The 23480-nt window shown below is 39.7% G+C and overlaps 2 protein-coding genes, 1 long non-coding RNA gene and 2 other non-coding genes across 5 annotated transcripts; 2 read left to right on the forward strand and 3 right to left on the reverse strand.

Moving 5' to 3' along the window:
- Positions 1-5612: 5612 nt before the first annotated feature.
- LOC130510277 (small nucleolar RNA Z155) lies at positions 5613-5687 on the reverse strand. The gene has a single exon (XR_008943955.1). It is a non-coding gene; the product is annotated as a small nucleolar RNA Z155 (small nucleolar RNA).
- A 61-nt stretch (positions 5688-5748) lies between these two features.
- On the reverse strand, positions 5749-5835 carry LOC130510272 (small nucleolar RNA R41). The gene has a single exon (XR_008943950.1). It is a non-coding gene; the product is annotated as a small nucleolar RNA R41 (small nucleolar RNA).
- Positions 5836-9116: 3281 nt separating this feature from the next.
- Positions 9117-10510, forward strand: LOC108844215 (glutathione S-transferase F3). The gene is made up of 3 exons (XM_018617437.2): positions 9117-9356; positions 9683-9731; positions 9889-10510. Exons 1-3 carry the CDS (start codon positions 9207-9209, stop codon positions 10329-10331), a joined length of 642 nt encoding a protein of 213 aa, XP_018472939.1. The 5' UTR covers positions 9117-9206; the 3' UTR covers positions 10332-10510.
- A 1933-nt stretch (positions 10511-12443) lies between these two features.
- On the forward strand, positions 12444-13577 carry LOC108836593 (glutathione S-transferase F2). The gene is made up of 3 exons (XM_018609732.2): positions 12444-12672; positions 12785-12833; positions 12907-13577. The coding sequence occupies exons 1-3, from the start codon at positions 12523-12525 to the stop codon at positions 13347-13349; spliced, it is 642 nt and encodes a 213-aa protein (XP_018465234.1). The 5' UTR covers positions 12444-12522; the 3' UTR covers positions 13350-13577.
- A 12-nt stretch (positions 13578-13589) lies between these two features.
- LOC108836594 (uncharacterized) lies at positions 13590-14800 on the reverse strand. The gene is made up of 3 exons (XR_001947180.2): positions 14349-14800; positions 13820-14183; positions 13590-13729 (listed from the first exon to the last, which is right to left on the reverse strand). It is a non-coding gene; the product is annotated as an uncharacterized LOC108836594 (long non-coding RNA).
- Positions 14801-23480: the final 8680 nt, after the last annotated feature.

Here is a 23480-nt window from a genome sequence, read left to right on the forward strand (position 1 = left end):
TCAAGGAACGTCCAGTTGAGTTCAAGAGTATTTTATGCATCAAAATAGAGCCTAGATGGCTGAGCATGTCGTGTCATACTTATAACGGCTTCTCTGAACTCTTTGGAAAGTGATTTGGGGTATTAACCCACAATCATATTTATCTTGGCTCAAAGAAGGCCTATAGATATAGTAGGCATAGTCTCTAGGACTTTCCTTTGGCCTTGGGCATTTTCATAAATCATAAGAAATTCTTTCTTTCCTTTGTCCATAGTTTCAATATATAGACCATTCATATGAATGTCTTTGAAACTTTGATAAATTCCACTTTGATTTATGGGGAATGTAATGCATCAGAGATTTTTCAGATGTGTGCCTTTAGGCATCATGAGGTTAGACTAGCCATGACCTTGAAAAATATCTTTTGTCTCTTAATGTAATGTGGCTTGGTCCACTATAGAGAACAAAGACAAAGTAAAATGATGTTGAAATTTAATTGGCCTCTTTATTAAGATAATATGAAGTCTCGTTTTCAAGTTGATCATCATTCTCATGGTCAAAATTATTCGCACCATCTAGATGGACCCAATGGGTCATAGGGTTTTATCCCTTTATGCTCTCCTGGTATAGTTCAATAAAGTGTTTGGGAGTTCTACATCGGTTGGCCCAATGAGCAAATTTGGTCGTGGCATGGGTATTAAAATCGGACTTATACCCACGGCTAGGTTGATAACCTTGGCCTCGGCCTCGGCTATGGAGTGACTGTGGGTGATATCCACGCACACTCTTGCCATCTTCCATGGCCTTTCACATGGCCATGGTTTGACTCTTTCATATGGCTCTGTGGCCGTATATGCCTTAGGCAATGCCTTAAAATCCAGGAGGCCTCATCTCACTATTCCTCATGAGTAACTCATTGTTTTGCTTAGCAAGCAACAAACAAGAGATTAAATTTGCATATGTTGAGGAACCCTTTTCTCGGTATTATTGCTGAAGCAAAACATTGCTTGTGGAATGTAGAGAATTTCTTCTCTAACATGTCAGCATATGTGATAGTCTCTCCACACAATTTCAACTTTGAGACTATCATGAATAGAGCCGAGTTATACTCATCCACAGACTTATAGTCTTGGGTCTTTAGGTCCCTCAAATCATATAGGGCCTTTGGTAATAGCATCGTACAATGGTGATCATATATGGATTTCAATTTTTATCCAAAGGTCCAGAGGATTCTCAATAGTGAGATATTGATCATTGAGACTTTCAGTAAGGTGATGGCGTATGATTTAAGAAAATCGCCTTGTATCTATCTCAAAGTGAGAAATTTAGATATAGTCACCAAGATTTAGATTTCAAGATGATTTTCAACATCTGAATATTTAACTTTGCTTTTAAGCATCAAGAATTTATGAAAGCAAATGTATATGATTTTCAATAATGCTCCCCCCTAAATCATATAATCTATTTGCTTTAAACATTTATAGTATGACAATGATCAATTGATCACTGCATCTAGTGATCCTTTTAATTATAATTCTATTTGGATTGATTATATATATGTATATAATTTCATATAGGGTTTCCAAGCCCTTTTGAATAAGGATCAATCATTATTTTAAATGAGATCAAGCAATATGGATGAAAATCAATCACAATGGTCGAATGATAAATGCATGGCTCAAGAACTAATCGCATGTATGTTCTGTCCTAAGCATTGGACCAAAATAATATGAATGTGATTCTTAATGCATGAGGATATTTGGTTTTCCAAGATCATAAAATAATAACTGATTCCTTCCCCCCTTTACCGGGTAAACCAAGACAAGAAAATTTATAATTTTCAGCAAATGTCTAAACCAAATTCAATTATATTTTCAATCAATTGGTTTCAAGGAAGGTTTATATTTTAATAAAAGCAAGCATGCTTAATTCTTAATAAAACTATATGACAAGAAGATGCATGGAAATGATCAGTTCATGATATGTGAATGATCTAACAATTTACTAATCCATGTTTGATCGGTTTAAACAGGTTTATAATTTCAATCAAAGCAAACATGCTAAGTTTAAAAGAAAACCGATTTGGTCTAATTATATGCAAGCAGTGTGAATCATTTAGATGCAAGCAATATGAATCATTTTAATTTATATGGACTATTATCAGGATTGTCAAAGAAATGCAAACATAAATTCAGTCTTAGCAATATGACAATTATGCATGGTCAGATTTTAAACAATATGACAATTGCATTCAAAGTTGGTTCAAGATGATTCAAGATGATTCAAATTTTACTAAACTGATGCTATCAAGTATGCAACAAGATTACTATATAATTTAATCATCAATTTCAAGCATGGAAAAGATCAAGATTAACTATCAACTTATATGATCAATATTCAGTATGATATGAAATCTATTCAAAGTTGGTTCAATTATTTAGCTATCAACCTATATGATCAAATGATTTCATGCATATTTATTCTATCTTATGATATATCAATTTTTAAAAACAAGACTATATGTTATAAACATTTTCAGTCAAAGATATGCAATTAATAAAATCAAGCAAGCATTTATAAAATCGATTTTCAGTTTATAAAATCTGATTTTGCATTTAGAAAAGTTTTAAACTCTTGACAGATAAAATAAATATTATTGGTCAAGGATATGCAATGAATGATTTTAATTTCGATTTTATAGATGTGTTGACTGAAGTTGGGAGATCTGGCCGAAAGTGGCACAGAAAAAGATTCATGGATTTTTGTTTTGGCCAGATTATACATTCATGTTTATCACATCTGGTAAATTGGCCAAAGCATCCATAGGTTTAAGCTATCTCAAATAGTTTATGGTTCATAAGTTTTTATAAACAAGATTCATATAGATCTTTAGGTATTTTAATCTATTTTTGAGATACTTAGAACCTTTAGAGAATTATAACTTTTATGGATTCAACATAATTCAGAATCAAGTTTCTTATGGATCAATGGATCATAGAAACAAGATTAATATTATGGATTCATATAGATCCTTAGATTTCTTTTCAAATATAATGGTGTTCTTAGATTTTATGGATAGATTAGTTTACCATTTTACACCACAAGAATCTGAATGGACCACCATGAGAGAGAGCTGATCCACGGATGAGCTAGTTGAGAGAGAGGTGGAGGAGCTCGCCGGAAAAACCATGAGTCGGCGGCGCGGATTGTTTATGCGATTAAAGACGCGTCAGAGATCGGATCGACAAGCCGTCTTCGGCAACGGATTCTTCTCGTCTTGGGCTTCAGAATGATAGGTGGATCGTCGTCTGGCTCCACAGGGTTTGAGAGATACGGTGGTTTAAAGTTGCGCCTGGATTTAGAATTTTGTGGCCGGAAAAGAGAGCTCCGGTGGAGAGAGATTGCTCAGGTAGAGAGAGTTTTCTCGTGCTGATAACGTGTTATGAACTGTGTGAAATGTGGAGAGTGAATTGTGAGGAATGTTGTGTGTATTTCTCATTAGCCAACACCACATTATATAGTGGTTTGTACAAGGGTTTACAAATGCTTTACAAGGAAATAAATCTACACATTAATACTCTTGACTACATTGATGTCATACATGAAGACTTGGTCAAGGTGATGATAACGAGGTTGACTGAGTCTTCTAATCTCGGACCAGTTTGTAGATGAACCGATGTATACCGGATGTAAACCTCCTTGCACTTCCTCTTGTACTTGTTGGACTTGTCTAGTACTTGGTTAAGTACTTGGTTATTGTCCATCCACACAATGGTTTATAACAGTCCGTTTAAATGTTGACTGCAATCAATATACATTTAAACATGATTTTAAAAGGCTATATAGTTTAATATTTTACTAGGATTTTTAACGTTAAAACCCTTCAATTAAGTTTGTTTTGGATAAAAATCCCCCAAACTAAGTATTTAATGAATAAACCCCCAAATTAACTTTATTTAATGAATTAAACCATTTCCGGTCATAATTATCAGTACTACCGGTAAATTTTTAGTCTAGGGATTTCTACATTAAAAAACATAAGTGAGGGGTTTTACCACTAGAAATAAAAAATTCAAAATATAATAACATTATCTAAAAATTAATAACTTTAATATTCCAAAATTAGCATTTTTAAAAACTTTCTGTAAAATATATGAGTAGGGATTTTTAAATCAACATTATATATGTATAAATTAAAAATGTAAAAAACCAGAAAATATAATAAAAATTATCTTAAGATTTATCTATTTCTTGTGTTTTACATTTTTATCTTTTAGATAATTTTTGTTATATTTTATGGGTTTTTACATTTTTAATTTATACATATATAATATTGATTTAAAAAAAAAACTAGACTCATATATTTTACAGAATTGTTTTAAAAACTAATTTTGAAATATTAAAGTTATTAATTTTTGGATAATGTTATTATATTTTGAATTTTTTTTATTTCTAGTGGTAAAACTCCTCACTTACTGTAGACTAAAAATTTACCGGTAGTACTGGTAATTATGACCGGAAAGAGTTTAATTCATTAAATACAGTTAATTTGGGAGTTTATTCATTAAATACTTAGTTTGGAGGTTTTTACCCAAAACAAAACTTAATTGAGGAGTTTTAACGTTAAAAATCCTTTAAATGTTGACTGCAATCAATATACATTTAAACATGATTTTAAATAGTTTAATATTTTTTGTTCGTCAATTATGATGAAATACACAAATTACATAGTCTGTGAAAGAAACGCATCAACTGGAAAAGACCATCTACGACCTTTTTACAGTTTTTTTTTTCAAAGGTTTATGTCTGTAGTCAGTTACAAACTATGAAACCAAGACCAGTTCGTAAGAGTCAATAACTTCGGTTAGGGAATCAGTAGGACAAATGCGCACGGCTCCATCGGTTTCATGGAGGACCTTAAGCAAACAGGATTGCGTCGTCTACTTCTTACAGAGTGAGTGGTGGACCAGTACATTGGTAGCAATCCAGGATCTGACTCATGGATTTTCTTATCATAGCCAAATTAGGAACCACCCTGATATGATGCGACAACAACCATCTAGGAAAAATGCTTCTTATCATCATCTTTGTTGTAACCAACGGCGTTAAAACATATACGATGAGACTTTAGTTCTCTTTATACTCAATACTTGGTTTTCACGGTACAGCTAGATCATGTTCTTGAAAGTTGAGACACGCGTTAATATTTTTAAAAGATGGCAATATTATGCCCGTAACATTAGTGATTTATTAAGAATTTTAAAATTGATCTCATTTTATCGTCCAGTTGCTTATACGTAAAAATTCAGTTTTAATTAGCTGGTCAATTGTCCGACAACAACCATTGTGTTGATGAAAACTGAACTAGTTCGTTTTAAGCCCGTGCTCATTCGTTGCAAGAATGAGTCAAAAAGGTAGAAGCAGCTTTAATTTTGTCAGTTGTATTTTTCTCTATTAAAATTATGTTATAAAATTTTCTAAATAAATCTATAAAAATTAGATTCCAAGTTTAACAATACAAGAAAAGTGTCCTAATCTATCTATGTTCATTAGGACATAATCCGAAAACTTATAAAATATAAAACTAGATTAGAACCAAAATACAGTAATTTACGAAGGAGATGAGAAGCCAGAAAAGGTCAGATAATTGTAGTCTGAGTTTTGGTCGACATAATATTTTCCGAACAACTGTTATCATCATTCCATTGGCTCTTTCACATAAAAGAAAAATCAACATAAACCTCAAGAAAATATATAAATCGTTGAAAGTGAAGGCTCAGAAGGATCCATTGGTAAAGTTTTCTAATCAGAGTTTAACTCATAAAATAGGTAGATTTTCATCATCACTGCCTCCAATATTAACTCGAAAGTAAAGAGATTATCATTTTTCTCCAAAAAACCAAAATTGAAAATCATTGAATAAAATCAGAGCGAGAAAGAGGTGAACGAAAAAATTGAAACACGAATGTAGCTAAGAAGTAGAGAGGCTGCTGTGGCATGAATCACCTTTCAATTGTAATTGCTTAGAGTCGAGAAGTTGCGTCGGCAATATATAAGACGATGGAGGTAGCTAGGGTTTACGTTTAGAAAAGAATTGGGTCGGGCCCGTTGACTTCAGGTCTTGGATATGGGCCTTGTGAATTGATTTAAACTCTTTTTCTTTTAACACTGATTTAAATTCCTACCACTAAAGTTTAAAATTTGTGTTCTTTAAGATTATTTTTGTTAGTTTATATATCAAACTAATTTCTTCAATGATTCTTCTATTTTTTTTTAAATCATAAATAAAATGATAATTTTGCATATTCATCTTGGTGATTTATAAAAATAAGTAAAAATCTAACTGATTTATTGCATCAAATTATATATGATATATATACTTTATGAATTTTTTTTTTATGAAATGTGAAATTTATTACTTTTAAAATATTTTTGTTAGTTATTTTTATATTAACTAATATAGTTTTAAAATTATACTATTGATTTATATTTGTCATAACGATGACTATTTATGAGATTTACCTTTATAACATTATACTATCTCTGTTTACAAAGAGTGTTTTTTGACATTTTTCTTGTTAAATAAAGAATGTTATTTTAGAATTTCAATGCAATTTATACTTATTTCAAACTTGATTAATTGTAAAATACATTAATTTTATATATAATTTTATTTGTCTTAGATTATTGATTAAAGATGTGTAATTAATAAAAAAATCAATGCATATTAATCATTTTTACTCTATGTAAGAATGTTAAAATGACATTTTTATGAAACAAAGAGAATATTCATCTTTTATTTTGAAACATATATTTTATTAAAATTGAATTACAAAATAGAGATAACTTTATTTCAACAGATTTATCACATCTTTATTTCCTTAATTTTCATCATCTAAATTACTTTATTAATTGCATTTTTCAAATAATTTGACATCATCTTATTATATAAACTTTGGTTTTTCAATGTTGTTAATTAACATGATATAAAACATAACTTACCTATTTTAAGTGTGTTATTATATTTTTACATTTTTCACACTTGTTAACTATTTCGTTAATTATATTTATTATAATAATTCATCATCATTTATTTCACGTGTTAACCATAAAAATTACATATGTTTGAACAAATATTTTTTTTTTGTTAAAATGTGAAATTTATTTATCAACAAAAGAAAAAAAAATTTACAGTAAGGTAGAATTTGGAAAGCTTTGTAGTGCTAAAAAAAAATGCTTATGAAGCAAATAACATTATGTTCTTCCTAACCACTCAATCATCATGTTGCTGTAGAAAGCAACATGATGATAAGTGACGAGAATTTAATCAATTGGTAAAGCAGTAGTAATATACAGTTTTAAAATTGTTATAAAAGTTAGTATACAATATATTTATTTTAAAATAATATATATTAAATTATAATATATATTAATAATATATTTTTATTAAATAATGAATCTTATTTAATTATATAAATTAAATTTTAAATGTGAAATATTATTATTTAAAAATAAATGTAAAATTTATTTAAAATATAAATTTATTTTGGATATAGAATAACTTTTAATATTATTAAATAAAATAAATTAATTATATATAATTTATATATAAATTATCATTATTTATTAATTGGTAGAGCAGTAAATGATTCATATATAATATTATCATAAAAATTAATATATGACATATGATTTATTTATTTATAAATAATATAGAATTTTTATTTTATAATATATAATATATAAATATATATTATGTTATGTTTTTTATTGAAAATAATGAATGTGTGTAATTAAATAAATTGTATTATATCTTAAATGTGAAATATTGTTCTTTGAAAAAGGTTAAAAATATTTAATCTCAATTTTTATTTTTAAAAATATATTTTTCATTATAAACATAATTTTGATGTTATTAAATAAATTATATATAACAAAAAAATAACATCAACTATATAATTCTTATTTGATATATTTCTACATAGTTTAATTGGCTTGCTCCAATGTTACTTACATAGCTATCTAGTTTTGTTTCCTTTGTGAGTAGTCGGAACATATGGAAAAGTTTGAACTCTTTTGTAAACAAATGTGATTTCTCTTTTTCTCATTGTCAACCTGGTTCCCAAACCTTAAAGCATTTAAAGTGTCTTTTTGGGTATTTGCAGTATCTTGTATACAAAATAAGCAAAGTAGGGAAAGCCATAGAGAACAGTAATCTAACAGCTGCATGTTTGGTTTTGGGAAAAGCATTGATACCAAATGGGTCAAAACAGCTGCATGTTGTTTCTTTCTCTCTTTGCACAAATTAGAGTTTGTCTAGTGGTTTTGTTAGTGTATTTTTGAACTCCTTCTTTGTGTTCTAATGACAGTTGAGTTCAAGCCCATATGAGAATACATAATTGAAACGTTCGTCTCATCTTTAGCTTCTCTTATTACATCAGGTTCGTTCTTCTTCTCTTTTCTAAGTTATTCGTCCACAAGAATTAAATTATCCATTTAAAACATAGTAAAGATCTTCTTGAAACTTGGTTTTATTTGTTTACGCAGTGAATAAGAACGATATATAGTTATCTAAGCTCGCGTTTGTGTCATCGGCTAGTGCATTTGAGAAATGGACAAGCTTGACAGGTCTTTTAGGACAGCTTAAGAGAATCTGATTGGCTAACAATTGTTTACTTTTCTGTTGTCTTATTGTGTATTTTTCTACATATTGTCAATAAAATAATAGAGATAAAGAAAAACAACCTTTGCAAACTCCATCCTCAGTGGTTATCATTCTTTATATACATTTGCTAGCCAAACCACTTTCTTCAACACTCAGAGTAACAGTTGTCAAATCAAAATGAAATCTTTTTTACGTAAAAGTTTGAGTCATTTGGCACTTGCTACAGACTTGTTTGATCTTTTCTCTGATAGCATTTAATGCTCTATCTAGAAGAAGTAAAAAACTTCATCCTATAACCAAAATGTAAAAACAAATATTCAAAGCTAATCAATCCAATCCAACTTTGAAAAATAATCCAAGCAGACTAGTCAATATTGATGGCAACGGTCTTCAAGAGACATTATTAATCCGTTAAATAATATTATAGCATAAATGAGAATGCACAAAATGCTCTGTGTTTTCCGTGTATAAATACCATCACTACTTGTGTCTTGTTTCATCACCTTCACCTTCAACATCAAACACATCACATCTCTCAACGAGTTTCTTTGCAATTAAATCAATGGCAGCTATCAAAGTTTTCGGACACCCTGCTTCTGCTCCCACCATGAGAGTCCTCCTCACCCTACACGAGAAAAACCTCGACTTTGAGTTCGTTCATGTCGACCTCATGGGAGGCGAGCACAAGAAAGAGGCTTTTCTAGCCCGCAACGTAAGTATATCTATTTGTGTTGTTGTGAGACAAGACAAACACTCAGAACCGGGCAAAAAAATTAAAGCTCTTAGAATTTATGTTTACTTAAATTTTTTTAACTTTCTTTTAAGAAAAAAATCATCAGTAATATGTTTGTAAATTTCATGACAAAAACGAAACTATATACATATAAAATATTTTTGAGATCCTTTTCAATCAAATTATTCAAATATTAAATTTTGTATAAAAATATGAATATAAAAAATTGAACTACTTTACTCCGAAGATGCAACACTTTAGATGAATCTGGTCTGAAATGTTTTGCGTTTGATTGATTTTTGCAGCCTTTTGGTCAAGTTCCAGCCTTTGAAGATGGAGACCTCAAGCTTTTCGGTACGAACGTTTTCGCTGATCATCTCAAAAATGATTTGACAATATGCATAAAAAGAAAAAAAAAATATGCATAAAAAGAAGAATAATTCAGTTACAAAAAAATAATAAAAAGAAGAATAATAAAACGTTACTAACATGATTTGTTTCTTTTGTGTAGAATCAAGAGCGATTACTCAATACATAGCTCACCGATACGAAGGCCAAGGAACCAACCTTCTCCCGGCCGACTCCAAAAACATAGCCCACTATGCAATCATGGCCATTGGAATGCAGGTAGAAGCTCACCAGTTCGAGCCAGTGGCTGCAAAGCTTGTTTCTGAACAAGTATTTAAGCTCAAGAAAGGCTTGACCACAGACCAAGCCGTTGTTGCCGAAGAGGAGGCTAAGTTAGCCAAGGTCCTTGATGTGTACGAGGCTAGGCTCAAGGAGTTCAAGTACTTGGCTGGTGACACTTTTACTTTGACCGATCTTCACCACATTCCTACGATTAAATACTTGCTTGGAACTCCCACCAAGAAGCTCTTCACCGAGCGTCCACGTGTCAACGAGTGGGTGGCAGAGATCACCAAGAGGCCAGCTTCCCAGAAGATCCTTCAGTGATAAGTTTCTAAAAGTTTCTGCTTCAGTCACAGTAATAATGCTCAGAGTAAAATAAGCGACTGACTCATTCCCAATTTTAAGTACTCTGTTTTTTCTCTGTTTTTTTTTCTCAATTATAACTTATATGTGTGTGTGTTCTTGAGAGATATTTCTTGAATCATAAACTTTATAATCTTCAAGCTCTTCTAAAATAAAAGAGATTAGTTACTTATTTAATAGAAAGGTTGCAATGTCTTAACTACAGAGTTACTGATTACTGAGCACAAAGACTTTTAGTTTGATTAGTCTTGCAAGTTCTTACTTTCTATTTCTACCTTATTTTCTGAGTTAAGAAGCTGACCTAAGACTTTAAACGTTCTTATCCTTAGAAGACTCTATGCCTCGTGGGATCTGAAAACGACAAGATATTAGAGCAGCAAGTTTGTGTCTTTCATCATCAATAACGTATTTATCTTTTGACTAGATAAAACAATAGTAAAGACACATGATGGAAAGAGAAAACCAGAAACAAAGCATAGCTCAGATCAATCAAATTGAATTGCTTTGCACCTTAACCCCTTTTAAGGCGCTAGGTGAAGCAACTCATCTCATCTTTAGTCTCCAATATGTTGCTTGACTCATCTCTCGCTTTGACTTTACAGCTACCCAATGAATTGAGGGGAGAGACATATACTTAAAGCATCTGGTCAATCACCAAAGTTAATAGGCTTTGCAAATTGCAATATTCACGTACTGACTTCACCAAGAAATATTTTTTTTTTAAGTTAGTAGAGTTTGAACGTCATCATCCATCCCATTGCGTTCAAGGGACCAAAAAGAATATTGGGAGATCTATAGTCAAGAATAATGATAGCATCAAGAAGATATATAAGATATTTGATATACAGTACATATAAGAGAGATCAATGGATCACTGTGAACATTTTAATGGAGTGTACTCATATGCAAAACTAGAGTTTTCTTGAATAAAAACGTGCGTCTTAAGTTTGTTCCATGAAATGTGAAAAATGGGCATAGCTCATATTGTGGAGAAGTCCTAACAAGGCGAGTCCAAAGATGGGTTTGTGCTTAGTTTCGGGTTTGGATACATCATACATGGGCGTCTGTCCAATAACCTGGAGTTTTGGTATTGAATTTTGTCAAAGCATCAGGTGTCAATCAGTTCACCAATTGATGATAATTCTTTTGTAACTCATTTTCTTCTTAATGCTCAATTTAGTTGAGATCTTAATCTCCATAATCTAGACTATAAAATAGTCTAATTCTTTAATTCCAAAAAAGAAAGAAAACAATCTTTACATATTCTTTTTTATCTTTGTTTTATTTTGTTGTTTCCAAAGACTGATATAGAAAAGATTTGTTAGCTTCTAGTTTGAATGATGCGGAATAGTTGATGGACAGATTGTTTCGACTACGCAAAAACCTCATTGTTCGTATCAATTGTTCTTCGTTAATTCTCTTTTATATCAATATATTTTTCAATTATTCTGTTTAGCCATATCGTAAAAATCGTGATTCTGCAACTCTTTGTTATTTTTGTGTATTTTTATACAGATGGTCAACGAAAAGAAAAACATCCTTTGAAAATCTCATCTGCTTAACATCTTTGGTTATCATTCTTTATACATTTGTTCATACTAGGCCAAACCAGTTTCTTCAACATTCCCGTCACAACTGTTATATACGTTTTTTTTTGAACAACACAACTGTTATATACAATTCAACATCAAAATGAACTCTTTTTAACCGGAACTGGAAAGCAATAGATTGAACCGGTAATAACCCAGAGGTGTCATGTTACTAGATGAAGCTTGCTTTGCTTGACTATTAGATGGAAGTTTGAGTCATTTGGCAGTTACTACAGACTAGTTTGATCTTTTCTCTTATGACATTGAATGCTTTATCTAGAAGAAAAGAACTTTATTCCATAACCAAATGTAAAAACAAACGTTAATCAATCTAATTCAACTTTGAAAAAAACTCAAGGCAGACAAGTCAATATTGGATGTGACGGTCATGTACATGCATTGTTTATCAATTGAATAATATTTCAACATTAATGCGAATGCACAAAAATGCTCTGTTTTTTACTTGTATAAATACCATCACTACTTGTGTCTTAGTTCATCACATTCACCTTCAAACATCAAACATCACATCTCTTAAAAGAGTTTCTTTGTAATCAAAATCAATGGCAGGAATCAAAGTTTTCGGACACGCTGCTTCCATTTCCACCAGGAGAGTCCTCCTCACCCTCCACGAGAAAAACCTCGACTATGAACTCGTCCATGTCGACCTCAAGGACGGTGAACACAAGAAAGAGCCTTTCCTATCCCGCAACGTAAGCATATCTATCTTTTTATCTATCTATCTAAGTTGTTGTAAGAACAGACCAACACTTCTGATGAATCTGGTCTGAATCTTGAATGTTTTACGTTTGATTTATATTGCAGCCTTTTGGTAAAGTTCCAGCCTTTGAAGATGGAGACCTCAAGCTCTTTGGTATGAACATTTTTTACTAACATAAGAAGAAGTAACGTTCATTCACTAACATTAATTTGGTTCTTTTGTGTAGAATCAAGAGCGATTACTCAGTACATAGCTCACCGGTACGAAGGCCAAGGAACTAACCTTCTCCAGGGCGACTCCAAGAACCTAGCCCACTATGCAATCATGGCCATTGGAATGCAAGTAGAAGCTCACCAGTTCGACCCAGTGGCTTCAAAGCTTGCTTGGGAACACGTATTTAAACTCATCTATGGCTTGACCACAGACCAAGCCGTTGTTGCCGAAGAAGAGGCTAAGTTAGCCAAGGTCCTTGATGTGTACGAGGCTAGGCTCAAGGAGTTCAAGTACTTGGCTGGTAACACTTTCACTTTGACTGATCTTCACCACGTTCCTGCTATTCAATACTTGCTTGAAACTCCCACCAAGAAGCTCTTCACCGAGCGTCCACGTGTCAATGAGTGGGTGGCAGAGATCACCAAGAGGCCAGCTTCCCAGAAGATCCTTCAGTGATAAGTTCCTATAAACTTCTGCTTCAGTCACAGTAATAATGCTCAGAGTAAATAAGTGACTGACTCATTTCCCAATTCCTCAGTAGTCTGTTTTTATTCTCAATTATGTGTGTGTGTTCTTGAGAGATCTCAAAAACTATCTATCTAATCTTCAAGCTCTTCTATAATAAAAAGATTAGTTACTTATTTAATACAAAGGTTGCAATGTCAACTACAGAGTTACTGATTAGTGAGAATATTATACATCACACAAAGACTTTTAGTTCGAGTTTGATTAGTCTTTGCAAGTTCTTACTTTCTACCTTATTTTCTAAGTAAAGAAGCTGACCTAAGACTTTGAACATTCTTATCCTTAAAAGTCTCCATGATGCTTTGTCACATCTGAAAGTGAGAAAGAATGTATTGTTTTTATGTCAAACAAAACTCAAAAATTTCTTGAACTATGATCAATAGAACTGGATTGATTTGTACCTTTGCCGCCTTAAGACGCTAGGTGAAGTAACCCAGCTCGTCTTTCCTCTACAAATGGGCAATGGGTTGCTCGACTCATCTCTACACTTTCTTTACTTTACACTTTTACAGCTACCCAATGCACTAAAGGCAGAGACATATATTTACAGCATCTGGTCATCTCCAAAGTTAAAGCTTTGCAATATTCACAGATTGACTTCTCCAAGAAATCCCCTTAGAGTTTGTATGTCATCATCATCCAGCTCATTTCGACGCTACAATATGTGGAGACTAGTGAGCAGTTAGAGCACCTACCATTGCTTTCAATTGACCAAGGAAAAACGGTAAGATCCTGGTGAACAAATTGTATGGGGGTACGCACCTGCTGAAGATTTTTCAAAAAACCTTTAGTATCTTCTGCCAAAAAATTAAGTCAGAAATAAGCAAACACAATCCTAGCAGCATCAACATCATCATGACAAGTAGAACCAAAAGAAGACTTGAACTTGACTCCATTTTTCTGAGGAATTACTGAAGGTGAAAAACCTACTAATACAAGATAAGGTGATCTGCCCGCTCATCTTATTGCCAAACCCTGCACGAAGTGCTAACTTTGAGTGCCTTCAAACAGAGTAGACTTGAGATCGGAGATAGTCTCCTAGCGCTAAATCGCCTGTCCACTTCACAAGAGGCAGTCCAAAAGCGTGTTGGTCATGGCCTATCGGGAAATCAGATTCCTTTAAACCTAACCATACGCCGAATCCCCTGTGGTAGCTGTTTGATCGGAAAACGGTTCTATGCTAAAGTAGACAGATTTCGATTGTGGGTTTAGTCGAAGACGTTTTTATTCAGATGAGAAAGAGTTTGGTCGGTGTACAAAAGAGGAAACAAACGGTGAGGAAGAGAGACCGGAGCTCGGAAGCTGTCGGTCAGAAAAGTACAACGGCGAGAATACAAGATGAAAACCCTAATTCTAGCCGTCAAGTGAGTGAGCGTGATTTCGGATCCTTTCCTCGTTGTCCCTTCGTCCTCTTTTATAGCTGACGTCCTCTTGATCCCATGACCTAATCTTCGTGACCTAGGCTCGATGGGCTTTTCGCCCGTGGGCCGGGCGTCGTTACTTCAACTCAACGGGCTTTGCCGCGCCGTTCTGTCGGGAGTCGGGCCGACGCGGAGTCGTCAGTGGGCCGGGTCATCTATTATTCGGGCCTTGTGGGAGGATGTGAATCCTGTCCCTACAGTAAGCCCCCCCCAGTTTATTGATGGGAGGCGCGGGCCGAGCTCGATGAATTGTGAAGGAGATGGTTTGAATGATAGATGAACCGAGTTACGGTGACGCGGGGGTGAACCGTTTCGATGTCGACGTCCACTCGGTGCTGCAGTTTTAATTTGTTGGTTTGGAGATCGGTATCGAATTCTCTCTAAACCGTTGGCTTTTTCCGGTTAGTTTTGGTTATCGCGGGAAATCGGACCGGTGTTTCGGTCTGGTGATTGTCGGTTTAAACCGACGGTTCGTTACGGTTTACTCCGGTTCTCCGAGAAGACGAAGCGACGCGTTGGTTTAATGAGGCAATTAATGTCTAATCAAGGCCCAATTAGGCCCAGGTAGACCTAATTATGACGCCTCGATTAGACGCGAACCCCTCTCTCCTATATATAGCGCCCCCCCCCTTTTCATTTCTCTCATTTCTTCTCCGCGAGACCAGGTACTTTCTCTCTCTTCCTCCACTTCTCTCTCTAGTTGTTGTTGTAGAATATATAGCGGTATGTCGGCGAGTCGGAAATTAACGAGGGAGCAGAAAGGGAAGAAGATAGCGAGTGGATCTGACCCTGCGGGAATCGGAGGCGAGGCCGAGCGAATTCATCGAGAGGCGATGATGGATACTGTGAATATGGACCGTGCGCAGAGGCTGTTAGTATCCGAGTCGGCGCAGCTTCACAGGGAAGAGAGAGAAGGGACGGCTTCTCGGACCCGAGAGTGCGGGAGGGATGGTCAAGGGGGAGCGAAAGACCGAGATCCCGTTCCTGCCTGTATTCCGATGGTCTTTTTCCCCGAAGGAATCTTCGAGGAACTCTCAGCCTTGCCTCCTGAATTTATCCGTTCTCCTGACGTGGTGGGGCAGGATTGGAGCAATGTGGAAGGAACTCGATCGACAGCGAGCAGCGTGAAAAAGCTACTCCGGGATTTCCGAGGGACCGGGGTGACTTTCCTGATACCTTCGTCGGATCAGAGACCGTGGTCTCCTCCGCTCGGCTATCAGTGCGTCTACGAGTCCTATTTCCAGAAGGACACCAAGTTGTGGTTCCCGATTCCTAGATTGGTGACTTCATACGCGAGACGTCGGGACGCGGCGATAAGTCAGTTTCTAAACGGATCGTACCGACTAGCCGTAGCACTGATGGTGATGGCTGCTGAGAACGACGTGTCGCTAAGTGTTCGAGTCTTCGAGGAATTAACATCCGTTCAGACGATGAACGATGGGCTTTGGGTTGTCAAGATGCGCCCGAGCTATAACGTGGTCACCGGGTATCCGAGCAAGACGAATGACTGGCAAAGACACTACTTTTACATTAGGGCAGACGAGTCGGCCTTCGAGGATCCTCCCAACGACGACTATCGGGTCCTATGGAACCCTGATATTGGTAGATCGCTTTGATTATCTGAGATGTGTCTCCGAGTTGCTAACCTTCTGCTTTTTCTTCGTGTTTGTCATTTGTGCAGTTGACCATCCGACGTCTGCTACATACCCGGAGGATTTCATCGCGAGTGCTCGCGAGGTTGCTTTGCTTCGTCAGGAGAACTGGAGCACGATTACTCGGGAGAGAATTCGCAGGAGCATCAATAGGATATCGAGAAGTAAGTATTGCTCCCTTTCCTTCACTTATGTTTTTGTTTTCAAGGTTGAGGGGGGCTTGCTCCAACGATTAACCTCCTTTTCGTATCTCCTTACAGGGGATTGGGATTCCAGCATTCCCTCGGTTGGCGTTCCTGGTAAAAGACGTCTCTCGCTTTTCACCACGCGTGTTCAGAAACTGATCAACGAAGCTAGGAAGATGAGGCCTCAACCGAATTTGAGCGAGCTGATAAGGGCTCAGCTAAGTCTTCCGAGGGCCGATCCTCCGCGCTTGGCGGCGCCAATTGTCGAAAGCCCCCCGCTGGTTGTCTCGAGGGATGGATCCCCGACTCGTGGTGGAGACTCTCCGACTGGGGATCCGACCGTAGATGTTCAGCAGGCTGGAGGGGGTTCCGAGGATGCTCCGGTGGCAACTCCCGGTCCGTCAAAAAAGAAGGGAAAGAAGAGGTCCCGGCGCGATTCTCTGGCTGAAGGGGATCAAGAGGATGAGCCCGCCAAACATCCGGGGAGTGAGGGCCCTCCTAAGAAGAAAAAGAAGGAAGGCAAAGTCAGCGAAGGACCGCTCTCTCAGGAAGGGGCCAAATCTCAGGAGGATGTTGGCGAAAATGCGGTTGCTGATCCCTCAGAAGAGGCGGAAGACGCTTCCCCCGAAGCGCGGCTTCTATTGAACAGGAGAAAGAAGAAGAAGGGTCCTAGCGATGGAGGTGTTCAAAGCGAGGACCCGCCAGCTCCGGCTCCTACGATGGCCATGGTGCAGCCGTCGACTTCTAAGACTCCGAATGTTCGGAGCGCTGCTCCGAGGAGAGGTCCTCCAGAGTTCCCCGATAAAGTACGGTTCGAGTACGACGGGACGACCCCCCTTATTTATGCTCCGGACAAATGCGCGGAGTTGGTGAGTCAGATTAATGGTGGTCCTCGCCCATTGCTCCTGAACGATCTTATCTTCAGAAAAGAGTATACCGATGCTGCCCAAGCCAGACTTCGGGTAACGGTTCTCCTTTTCTTTGATTTAGCATGAAGTGTTGCTGTTTGATCTTTCATTTTGGAGAAGTGCTAATCATATCTTCGATTTTTCGTTTTGCAGAGCGACGGGAGCATGAACTTCCTCGTAGAGTTGTACGATTCCGAGCTTAAGGCGACTCGCACCGAGCTGCGACGCTCCGAGAAATTGGTGGCGGCCAAAGATGCTTTTATTAAGAGGAAGAAAGCCGAGTGGACGGCCGAAACTGACAAGCTCAAAGAGAAGGCGTCCCGCGCGATCTCTCGTCGAAAGGCTCAGAAGGAGAAGTTGGCTACTACCGAGGCCGCGTTGGGCACTGCTCAAGAGACCGTGGGGATCCTTGAAACTGAGATAGCCCTGATGAAGGAAAAGGAAGAAGAGATGGAGAAGGATCAGGCAAAGATCGTCGAGCAGCACCAGAGGAAGATCGAGCACCAGGCGAGGGAGATCGAACGACTGAAGCGTTCTCGAGTCTTCGAGGTGACGCAGGAGAGGATTTGCGTTCAGACTGAAATGATCGCGAAATGCAACAGGCGCTTCCGCAACATCATGGACCGGGAGAAGCGTCGCGGACCTTTCGATGATGCCACCGCCATGTATAATCAGGCGTATGGGACGAGGTCTTGCCTTGAGGTTCTGCTGGAAGCAGGCCGCGACATTCCGCAGGATACCATCGATATGTTTGCGGTTCGGGAGAAGGAGTACGATCAGGCAGCTAAGGAGCTCAACGTGGGAGATATTCCAGAAAGCGATCTTGCTCTTTCTCCACTCGTGTTGCCCTCTCAGTTTGTCGATGAGAGGATGCTCGCCGGCCTTAATACCTTCGGGTCCAACTCTAATCTGATCGACCCGAAAGACGCGGCTGCTCTTTCGGACTCGGTTGCTGAAGGCTGTGGAGGCCGGGAGCTCGGTGAAGATCCTCCCCGAGAGGTGGTTTCGGTAGACGATCTTGCTGGTGCTCCGACTCCCGTTGATCAAACTCTGGAAAAAGAGGCCTTGGAGAAGGGGACAGTTTCTGACGTAGCCGAGAAGGGATCTCCGATTCTTCTCATGTCGGACTCCTCTGCTGAGGATCAAGCGAACGATCAAAGCGAGGAAGAGGTTGAGGACCAGGGGGTTCTCTCCAATCAGGAACAAGGAGATGGTACCGATCTCGAGGCGCCAGCGGAACCGAGTGGACGAGGTGAAGACGAGGAACATGGATCCGGAGGGCAGAGGACGGAGGCTCAGAGGCCCGAGGAGCAAGGACCGGATGCGACTGAGGATCCTGCTGAGGATTGAACCGCCTTTCCTTTCTCTTTTATTGTTTTGGTCATTGTTTTCGGACCGTTCCTGCTACTCTTTTCCTTTATGCCTCGTGAGGCTTCGCCTTCAAAACTTGTAGCACTTTGTTGATTTGCCTGTCGATTGGTTCGACTTTTGGACAAACGATGATTTTTTTTTTTTTTTTTAGGAATGATGATTGTTTTTAAAACGGTGGGTTGAATCCCGACTTTTGTTGTGACGAACGTCCGTTCGTTGTCTTAATCTTCGTCATTTCTTCTTTTGAGAATGTGAAGATGATTGTGGACTCTTTTAAACTTAGAGAAAATTTCAGACATTGACGGTTCTATTGATTTCGAAGTAATCCCAAAGTTTTTGGTTGGCCAAACCGTTGCTTTACAAATTACGAAATAACAGAGTCATTGTCTCGGGCGCACCGACTAGCGGTAGCGACACGACCGTGTTCCCGCGAATATGTGTCTGATCAGGACTCATTCGCCGACGGGGCGAGTATCGTTGTACGTTTGCGAGAGGACTGGGCCGAGCTCGCGTATAGATATCGCTATGAGGGGACGGACCCTCGTGTTATGGGATTTTCTTCTCGGAGAAGGTTTGTTTTTTTTTTGTTACAGCTGGACCGGTTAAGGCTGCCTACGTACCTCGGATGAGGATCAAGCCATTCGTAGTTCGGGTTTTGTGAGTAAGAGTGACCGTGAAGTGCACTTACTCGGTTGCACGGGCAAGAGTGACCGAAGGATGCACTTGCCCGGGTTTTTTTTTTTTTTTTTTTTTTTTTGGTGGCGGTCACCTTACGAGTAGAAGCGTCGTAGATGCATGGAGTTCCAAGCGCGAGGTACTGCGTCTCCATGAGAAGTTTCAAGTCGGAAAACTCCGGGCCTTATGACTTGTGTAATCTTGTACGGGCCTTCCCAATTGGCGCCTAATTTGCCGGCTTTCCACTCTTTAGTGTTTTCGAACACTTTGCGTAGGACGAGGTCTCCGAGTTCGAGAGGTCGGGATCGAACCTTCTTATTATAATAGCTCTCGATCTGGTTCTGGTAATTCTGGATACGGAGTAGCGCTTGGTCGCGTCTTTCCTCGATATTGTCCAGAGCGTCGAGGAGCATGTCTCGGTTGATCTCGTTGTGAAGAGGCATCTTGGAACGTCTTAAGCTGGTGACGTTAACCTCGGCTGGTGCCATTGCCTCAACCCCGTATGCTAGCGAAAAGGGGGTAGCTTGTGTTGCTCCCCGAGGTGTCGTGCGGTGAGACCATAGAACGCCATCTAGTTCGTCTGCCCAGCATCCTTTTTTGAGGTCGAGTCGTTTCTTCAGACCATCGATGATGGTTTTGTTCGTTGACTCGGCTTGTCCGTTGCACTGCGGGTACCTCGGCGTCGCGGTGTTGAGACGGATTCTCCATTTCTCACAGAACTCACGGAAGTTGTGCGAGATAAATTGGGATCCATTGTCGGTGACTATTTCATAAGGAAGTCCGTGACGGCAAATGATGTTTTTCCAGACGAACTTCTGTACTTCTTTGTCGGTGACGTTTGCGTATGCCTCTGCTTCCACCCACTTTGTGAAATAGTCAGTTAAGACAAGGATGAAGCGCTTTTGCCTGGAGTTCGGCAATGGGCCAATGATGTCCATTCCCCACCGCATGAAAGGGTATGGTGCGGTCATGGTTCGGAGGAGTTCGGTCGGACTGTGGATCGTAGAAGCGTGGCGTTGGCATTTGTCGCAGTGACGAACGTAGGAGTCGCAATCTGTGTTCATTGACGGCCAGTAGAAACCGAGATTCTTGATCTTCAGAGCGAGAGCTCGTCCTCCTGAGTGATTACCTGCCGCGCCTTCGTGGGTTTCGGCCATAACGAGCCTCGTCTGTTCGCCATGGATACATTTGAGGAGAACTTTAGTGGCGGTCCATCGGTGGAGCTCACCTTCGGTGACGACGTAATGCGCGCTGCGTCGCTTTAATCGCCTTGCTTCCCATTTATCCGTGGGTAACGTTCCATGGGCGAGGAAGTTAATGAACTCGAGACGCCAGTCGGTTGTTTGATCATCGTCAATCATCGTGGGGGAATCGTCAATGGGAGATGCCGCTTCGGTGACCGAAGCAACGGTCCCTCCTTCCTGATCAATGCTGGGCTTCTCGATTCGGTGGATTGGAATCGTCCGCTTTACTTGATCGTGGAGCTTGCTACCGAGGGCAGCGAGAGCGTCTGCGCAGATGTTCTCCCCACGGGGGACTTTCGTTAGTTCAAAGAACTCGAAACCTTTGGCTAGGTCTTGGACGATGCGAAGGTAGGAATCCATTCGGTCGTTTCGTACGTCGTAATCTCCGTGGTACTGACTGACGACAAGCTGGGAGTCGCAATACGCGCTTAGTCGTTTAACTTTGACTGCTTGGGCGAGACGGAGTCCCGCAATGAGAGACTCGTATTCTGCCTCGTTGTTTGAAGCGTTAAAACCGAAGGTGAAGGATTGTCGGATCAATTCTCCGGTTGGCGACTGCAACTGGACGCCTGCGCCCGAGCCTTTGTTCGTGGAGGAACCGTCCACGTGCAATATCCAGTTGTTACTGGGTAGGACGAGGTCTTGTTCGAGCTCTGGCGTGAGCTCGATGAGGAAATCAGCAAGGACTTGTGACTTGGCCGCTGTGCGGTTCTTGTACGTTATGTCGTGAGCGCTAAGTTCCATTGCCCATTTAGTCAATCTTCCTGACTGATTCGTGTTCTGCATCACCGTCCGTAGAGGCTGGTTGGAGAGAACCTCGATACTGTGTGACTGGAAGTAGGGGCGGAGTTTACGAGCCGAGGTAACGACAGCAAGGGCCATTTTCTCCAGAGTTGGGTAGCGGGTTTCCGCTTCGGTCATGCGTTTGCTGATGTAAAAAATGGGTTTCTGTTCGCCTCGGTCTTCTCGGATGAGGACGCTGCTAACTGCTGAAGAAGTGACTGCGATATAAAGAGACAGGATATCACCGACTTCCGGTTTCGCGAGGACTGGGGGTGTAGTGAGGTATTGCTTGAGTTGAGAGAATGCCTCTTCGCACTTATCGTCCCATACGAATCGTCTGTTCCCTCGCAACAACTCGTAGAAAGGAAGACACTTGTCGGTTGATCGGGAGATAAACCTGTTGAGGGCCGCGATTCTGCCCGTTAGACGCTGCACCTCTCTACTGTTCTTTGGACTGGGTAGGTCGAGGATTGCTGATATCTGCTTCGGGTTGGCCTCGATGCCTCGCTGGGTCACTATGTATCCGAGGAACTCGCCCGAGGTGACGCCGAATGTGCATTTGGCCGGGTTGAGTTTCATCCCATACTCGTTTAGCGTCGTGAAACAATCGCGCAGATGGTCGAGGTGATCGCTCGCGTGAAGCGATTTGACTAGCATGTCATCGATGTATACTTCCATGGTGTTGCCCAGTCTGTCAGCAAACATCTTATTGACGAGGCGCTGGTAAGTCGCTCCAGCGTTCTTCAGGCCGAAAGGCATGACCTTGTAGCAGTAGGTTCCCCGATCAGTGATGAAAGCGGTCTTCTCTCGGTCGTCGGGGTGCATCATTATTTGATTATACCCCGAGAAGGCATCCATGAAGGTAAGCAGTTCGTTGCCTGCTGTTGACTCGACCAGTCGATCGATATGGGGGAGTGGGTAGCTGTCTTTCGGGCATGCCTTGTTGAGATCGGTGAAATCTACGCAGACGCGCCACTTCCCGTTTTTCTTTTTGACGACAACCGGATTTGCTAACCACTCGGGGTACCGGACCTCGGTGATGGATCCTGCTGCGAGTAATCGGTCTACTTCCTCGTTGACTGCTTTCGATCGATCGGGCCCGAGTTTACGCCTTTTCTGCCGGATTGGTTTGAAAGTGGGGTCGACGTTCAACTCGTGCGAGGTTATAGTCGGATCGATTCCCTTCATGTCTGCTGCGGACCAGGCGAATGTTGAGGCATTCTCTCGGAGGAAAGAGGTGATCTGGGTTTGCATTTCATCCGAGAGAAAAGCGCCGATTCGTACGACCTTTGTCGGGTCGTTTACGTCGAGCGGGACCTCGCGGATTTCTTCCTTCTGAGGGTATACTTTATGTATAGGTTTGGAGACGGAGTTGATGAGGGATACGGATTGCTGGAGTTTCACCGTTGCAATGAGTATTTCTCTCGCGGCCTGCTGGTCTCCACGGATGGTTTGCGTACTGCCGTCCTTGCCCGGGAACTTGACACACTGGTGGTAAGACGACGGAATGGCTCTCATTGCATGGAGCCAGGGGGTGCCAACTATCGCGTTATACGGCGCTCTGGCTTGTATAACGGAGAATTTCACCGTGCGAACGATGTCTCCTGCATAGACGGGGAGGCGTATCGTGCCGAGCATCTGCTCCGAAGCTCCGTTAAATCCGGTAAGGGTGCGAGAAGATGGTTTCATGTTCTGCAGATCAACGCCCATCTTATCCAGCGTGTGGCGGAAGATGAGATCGACCGAGCTCCCGGTATCGATCAAGACTTTGGTGACTTGGCATTCTCCGATCCCGATGTCGACGAGGAGTGGATCGCTGTGAG

The sequence above is a fragment of the Raphanus sativus genome, chromosome 3, assembly GCF_000801105.2.
Source record: "Raphanus sativus cultivar WK10039 chromosome 3, ASM80110v3, whole genome shotgun sequence".
NCBI classification, from domain to species: domain Eukaryota; kingdom Viridiplantae; phylum Streptophyta; class Magnoliopsida; order Brassicales; family Brassicaceae; genus Raphanus; species Raphanus sativus.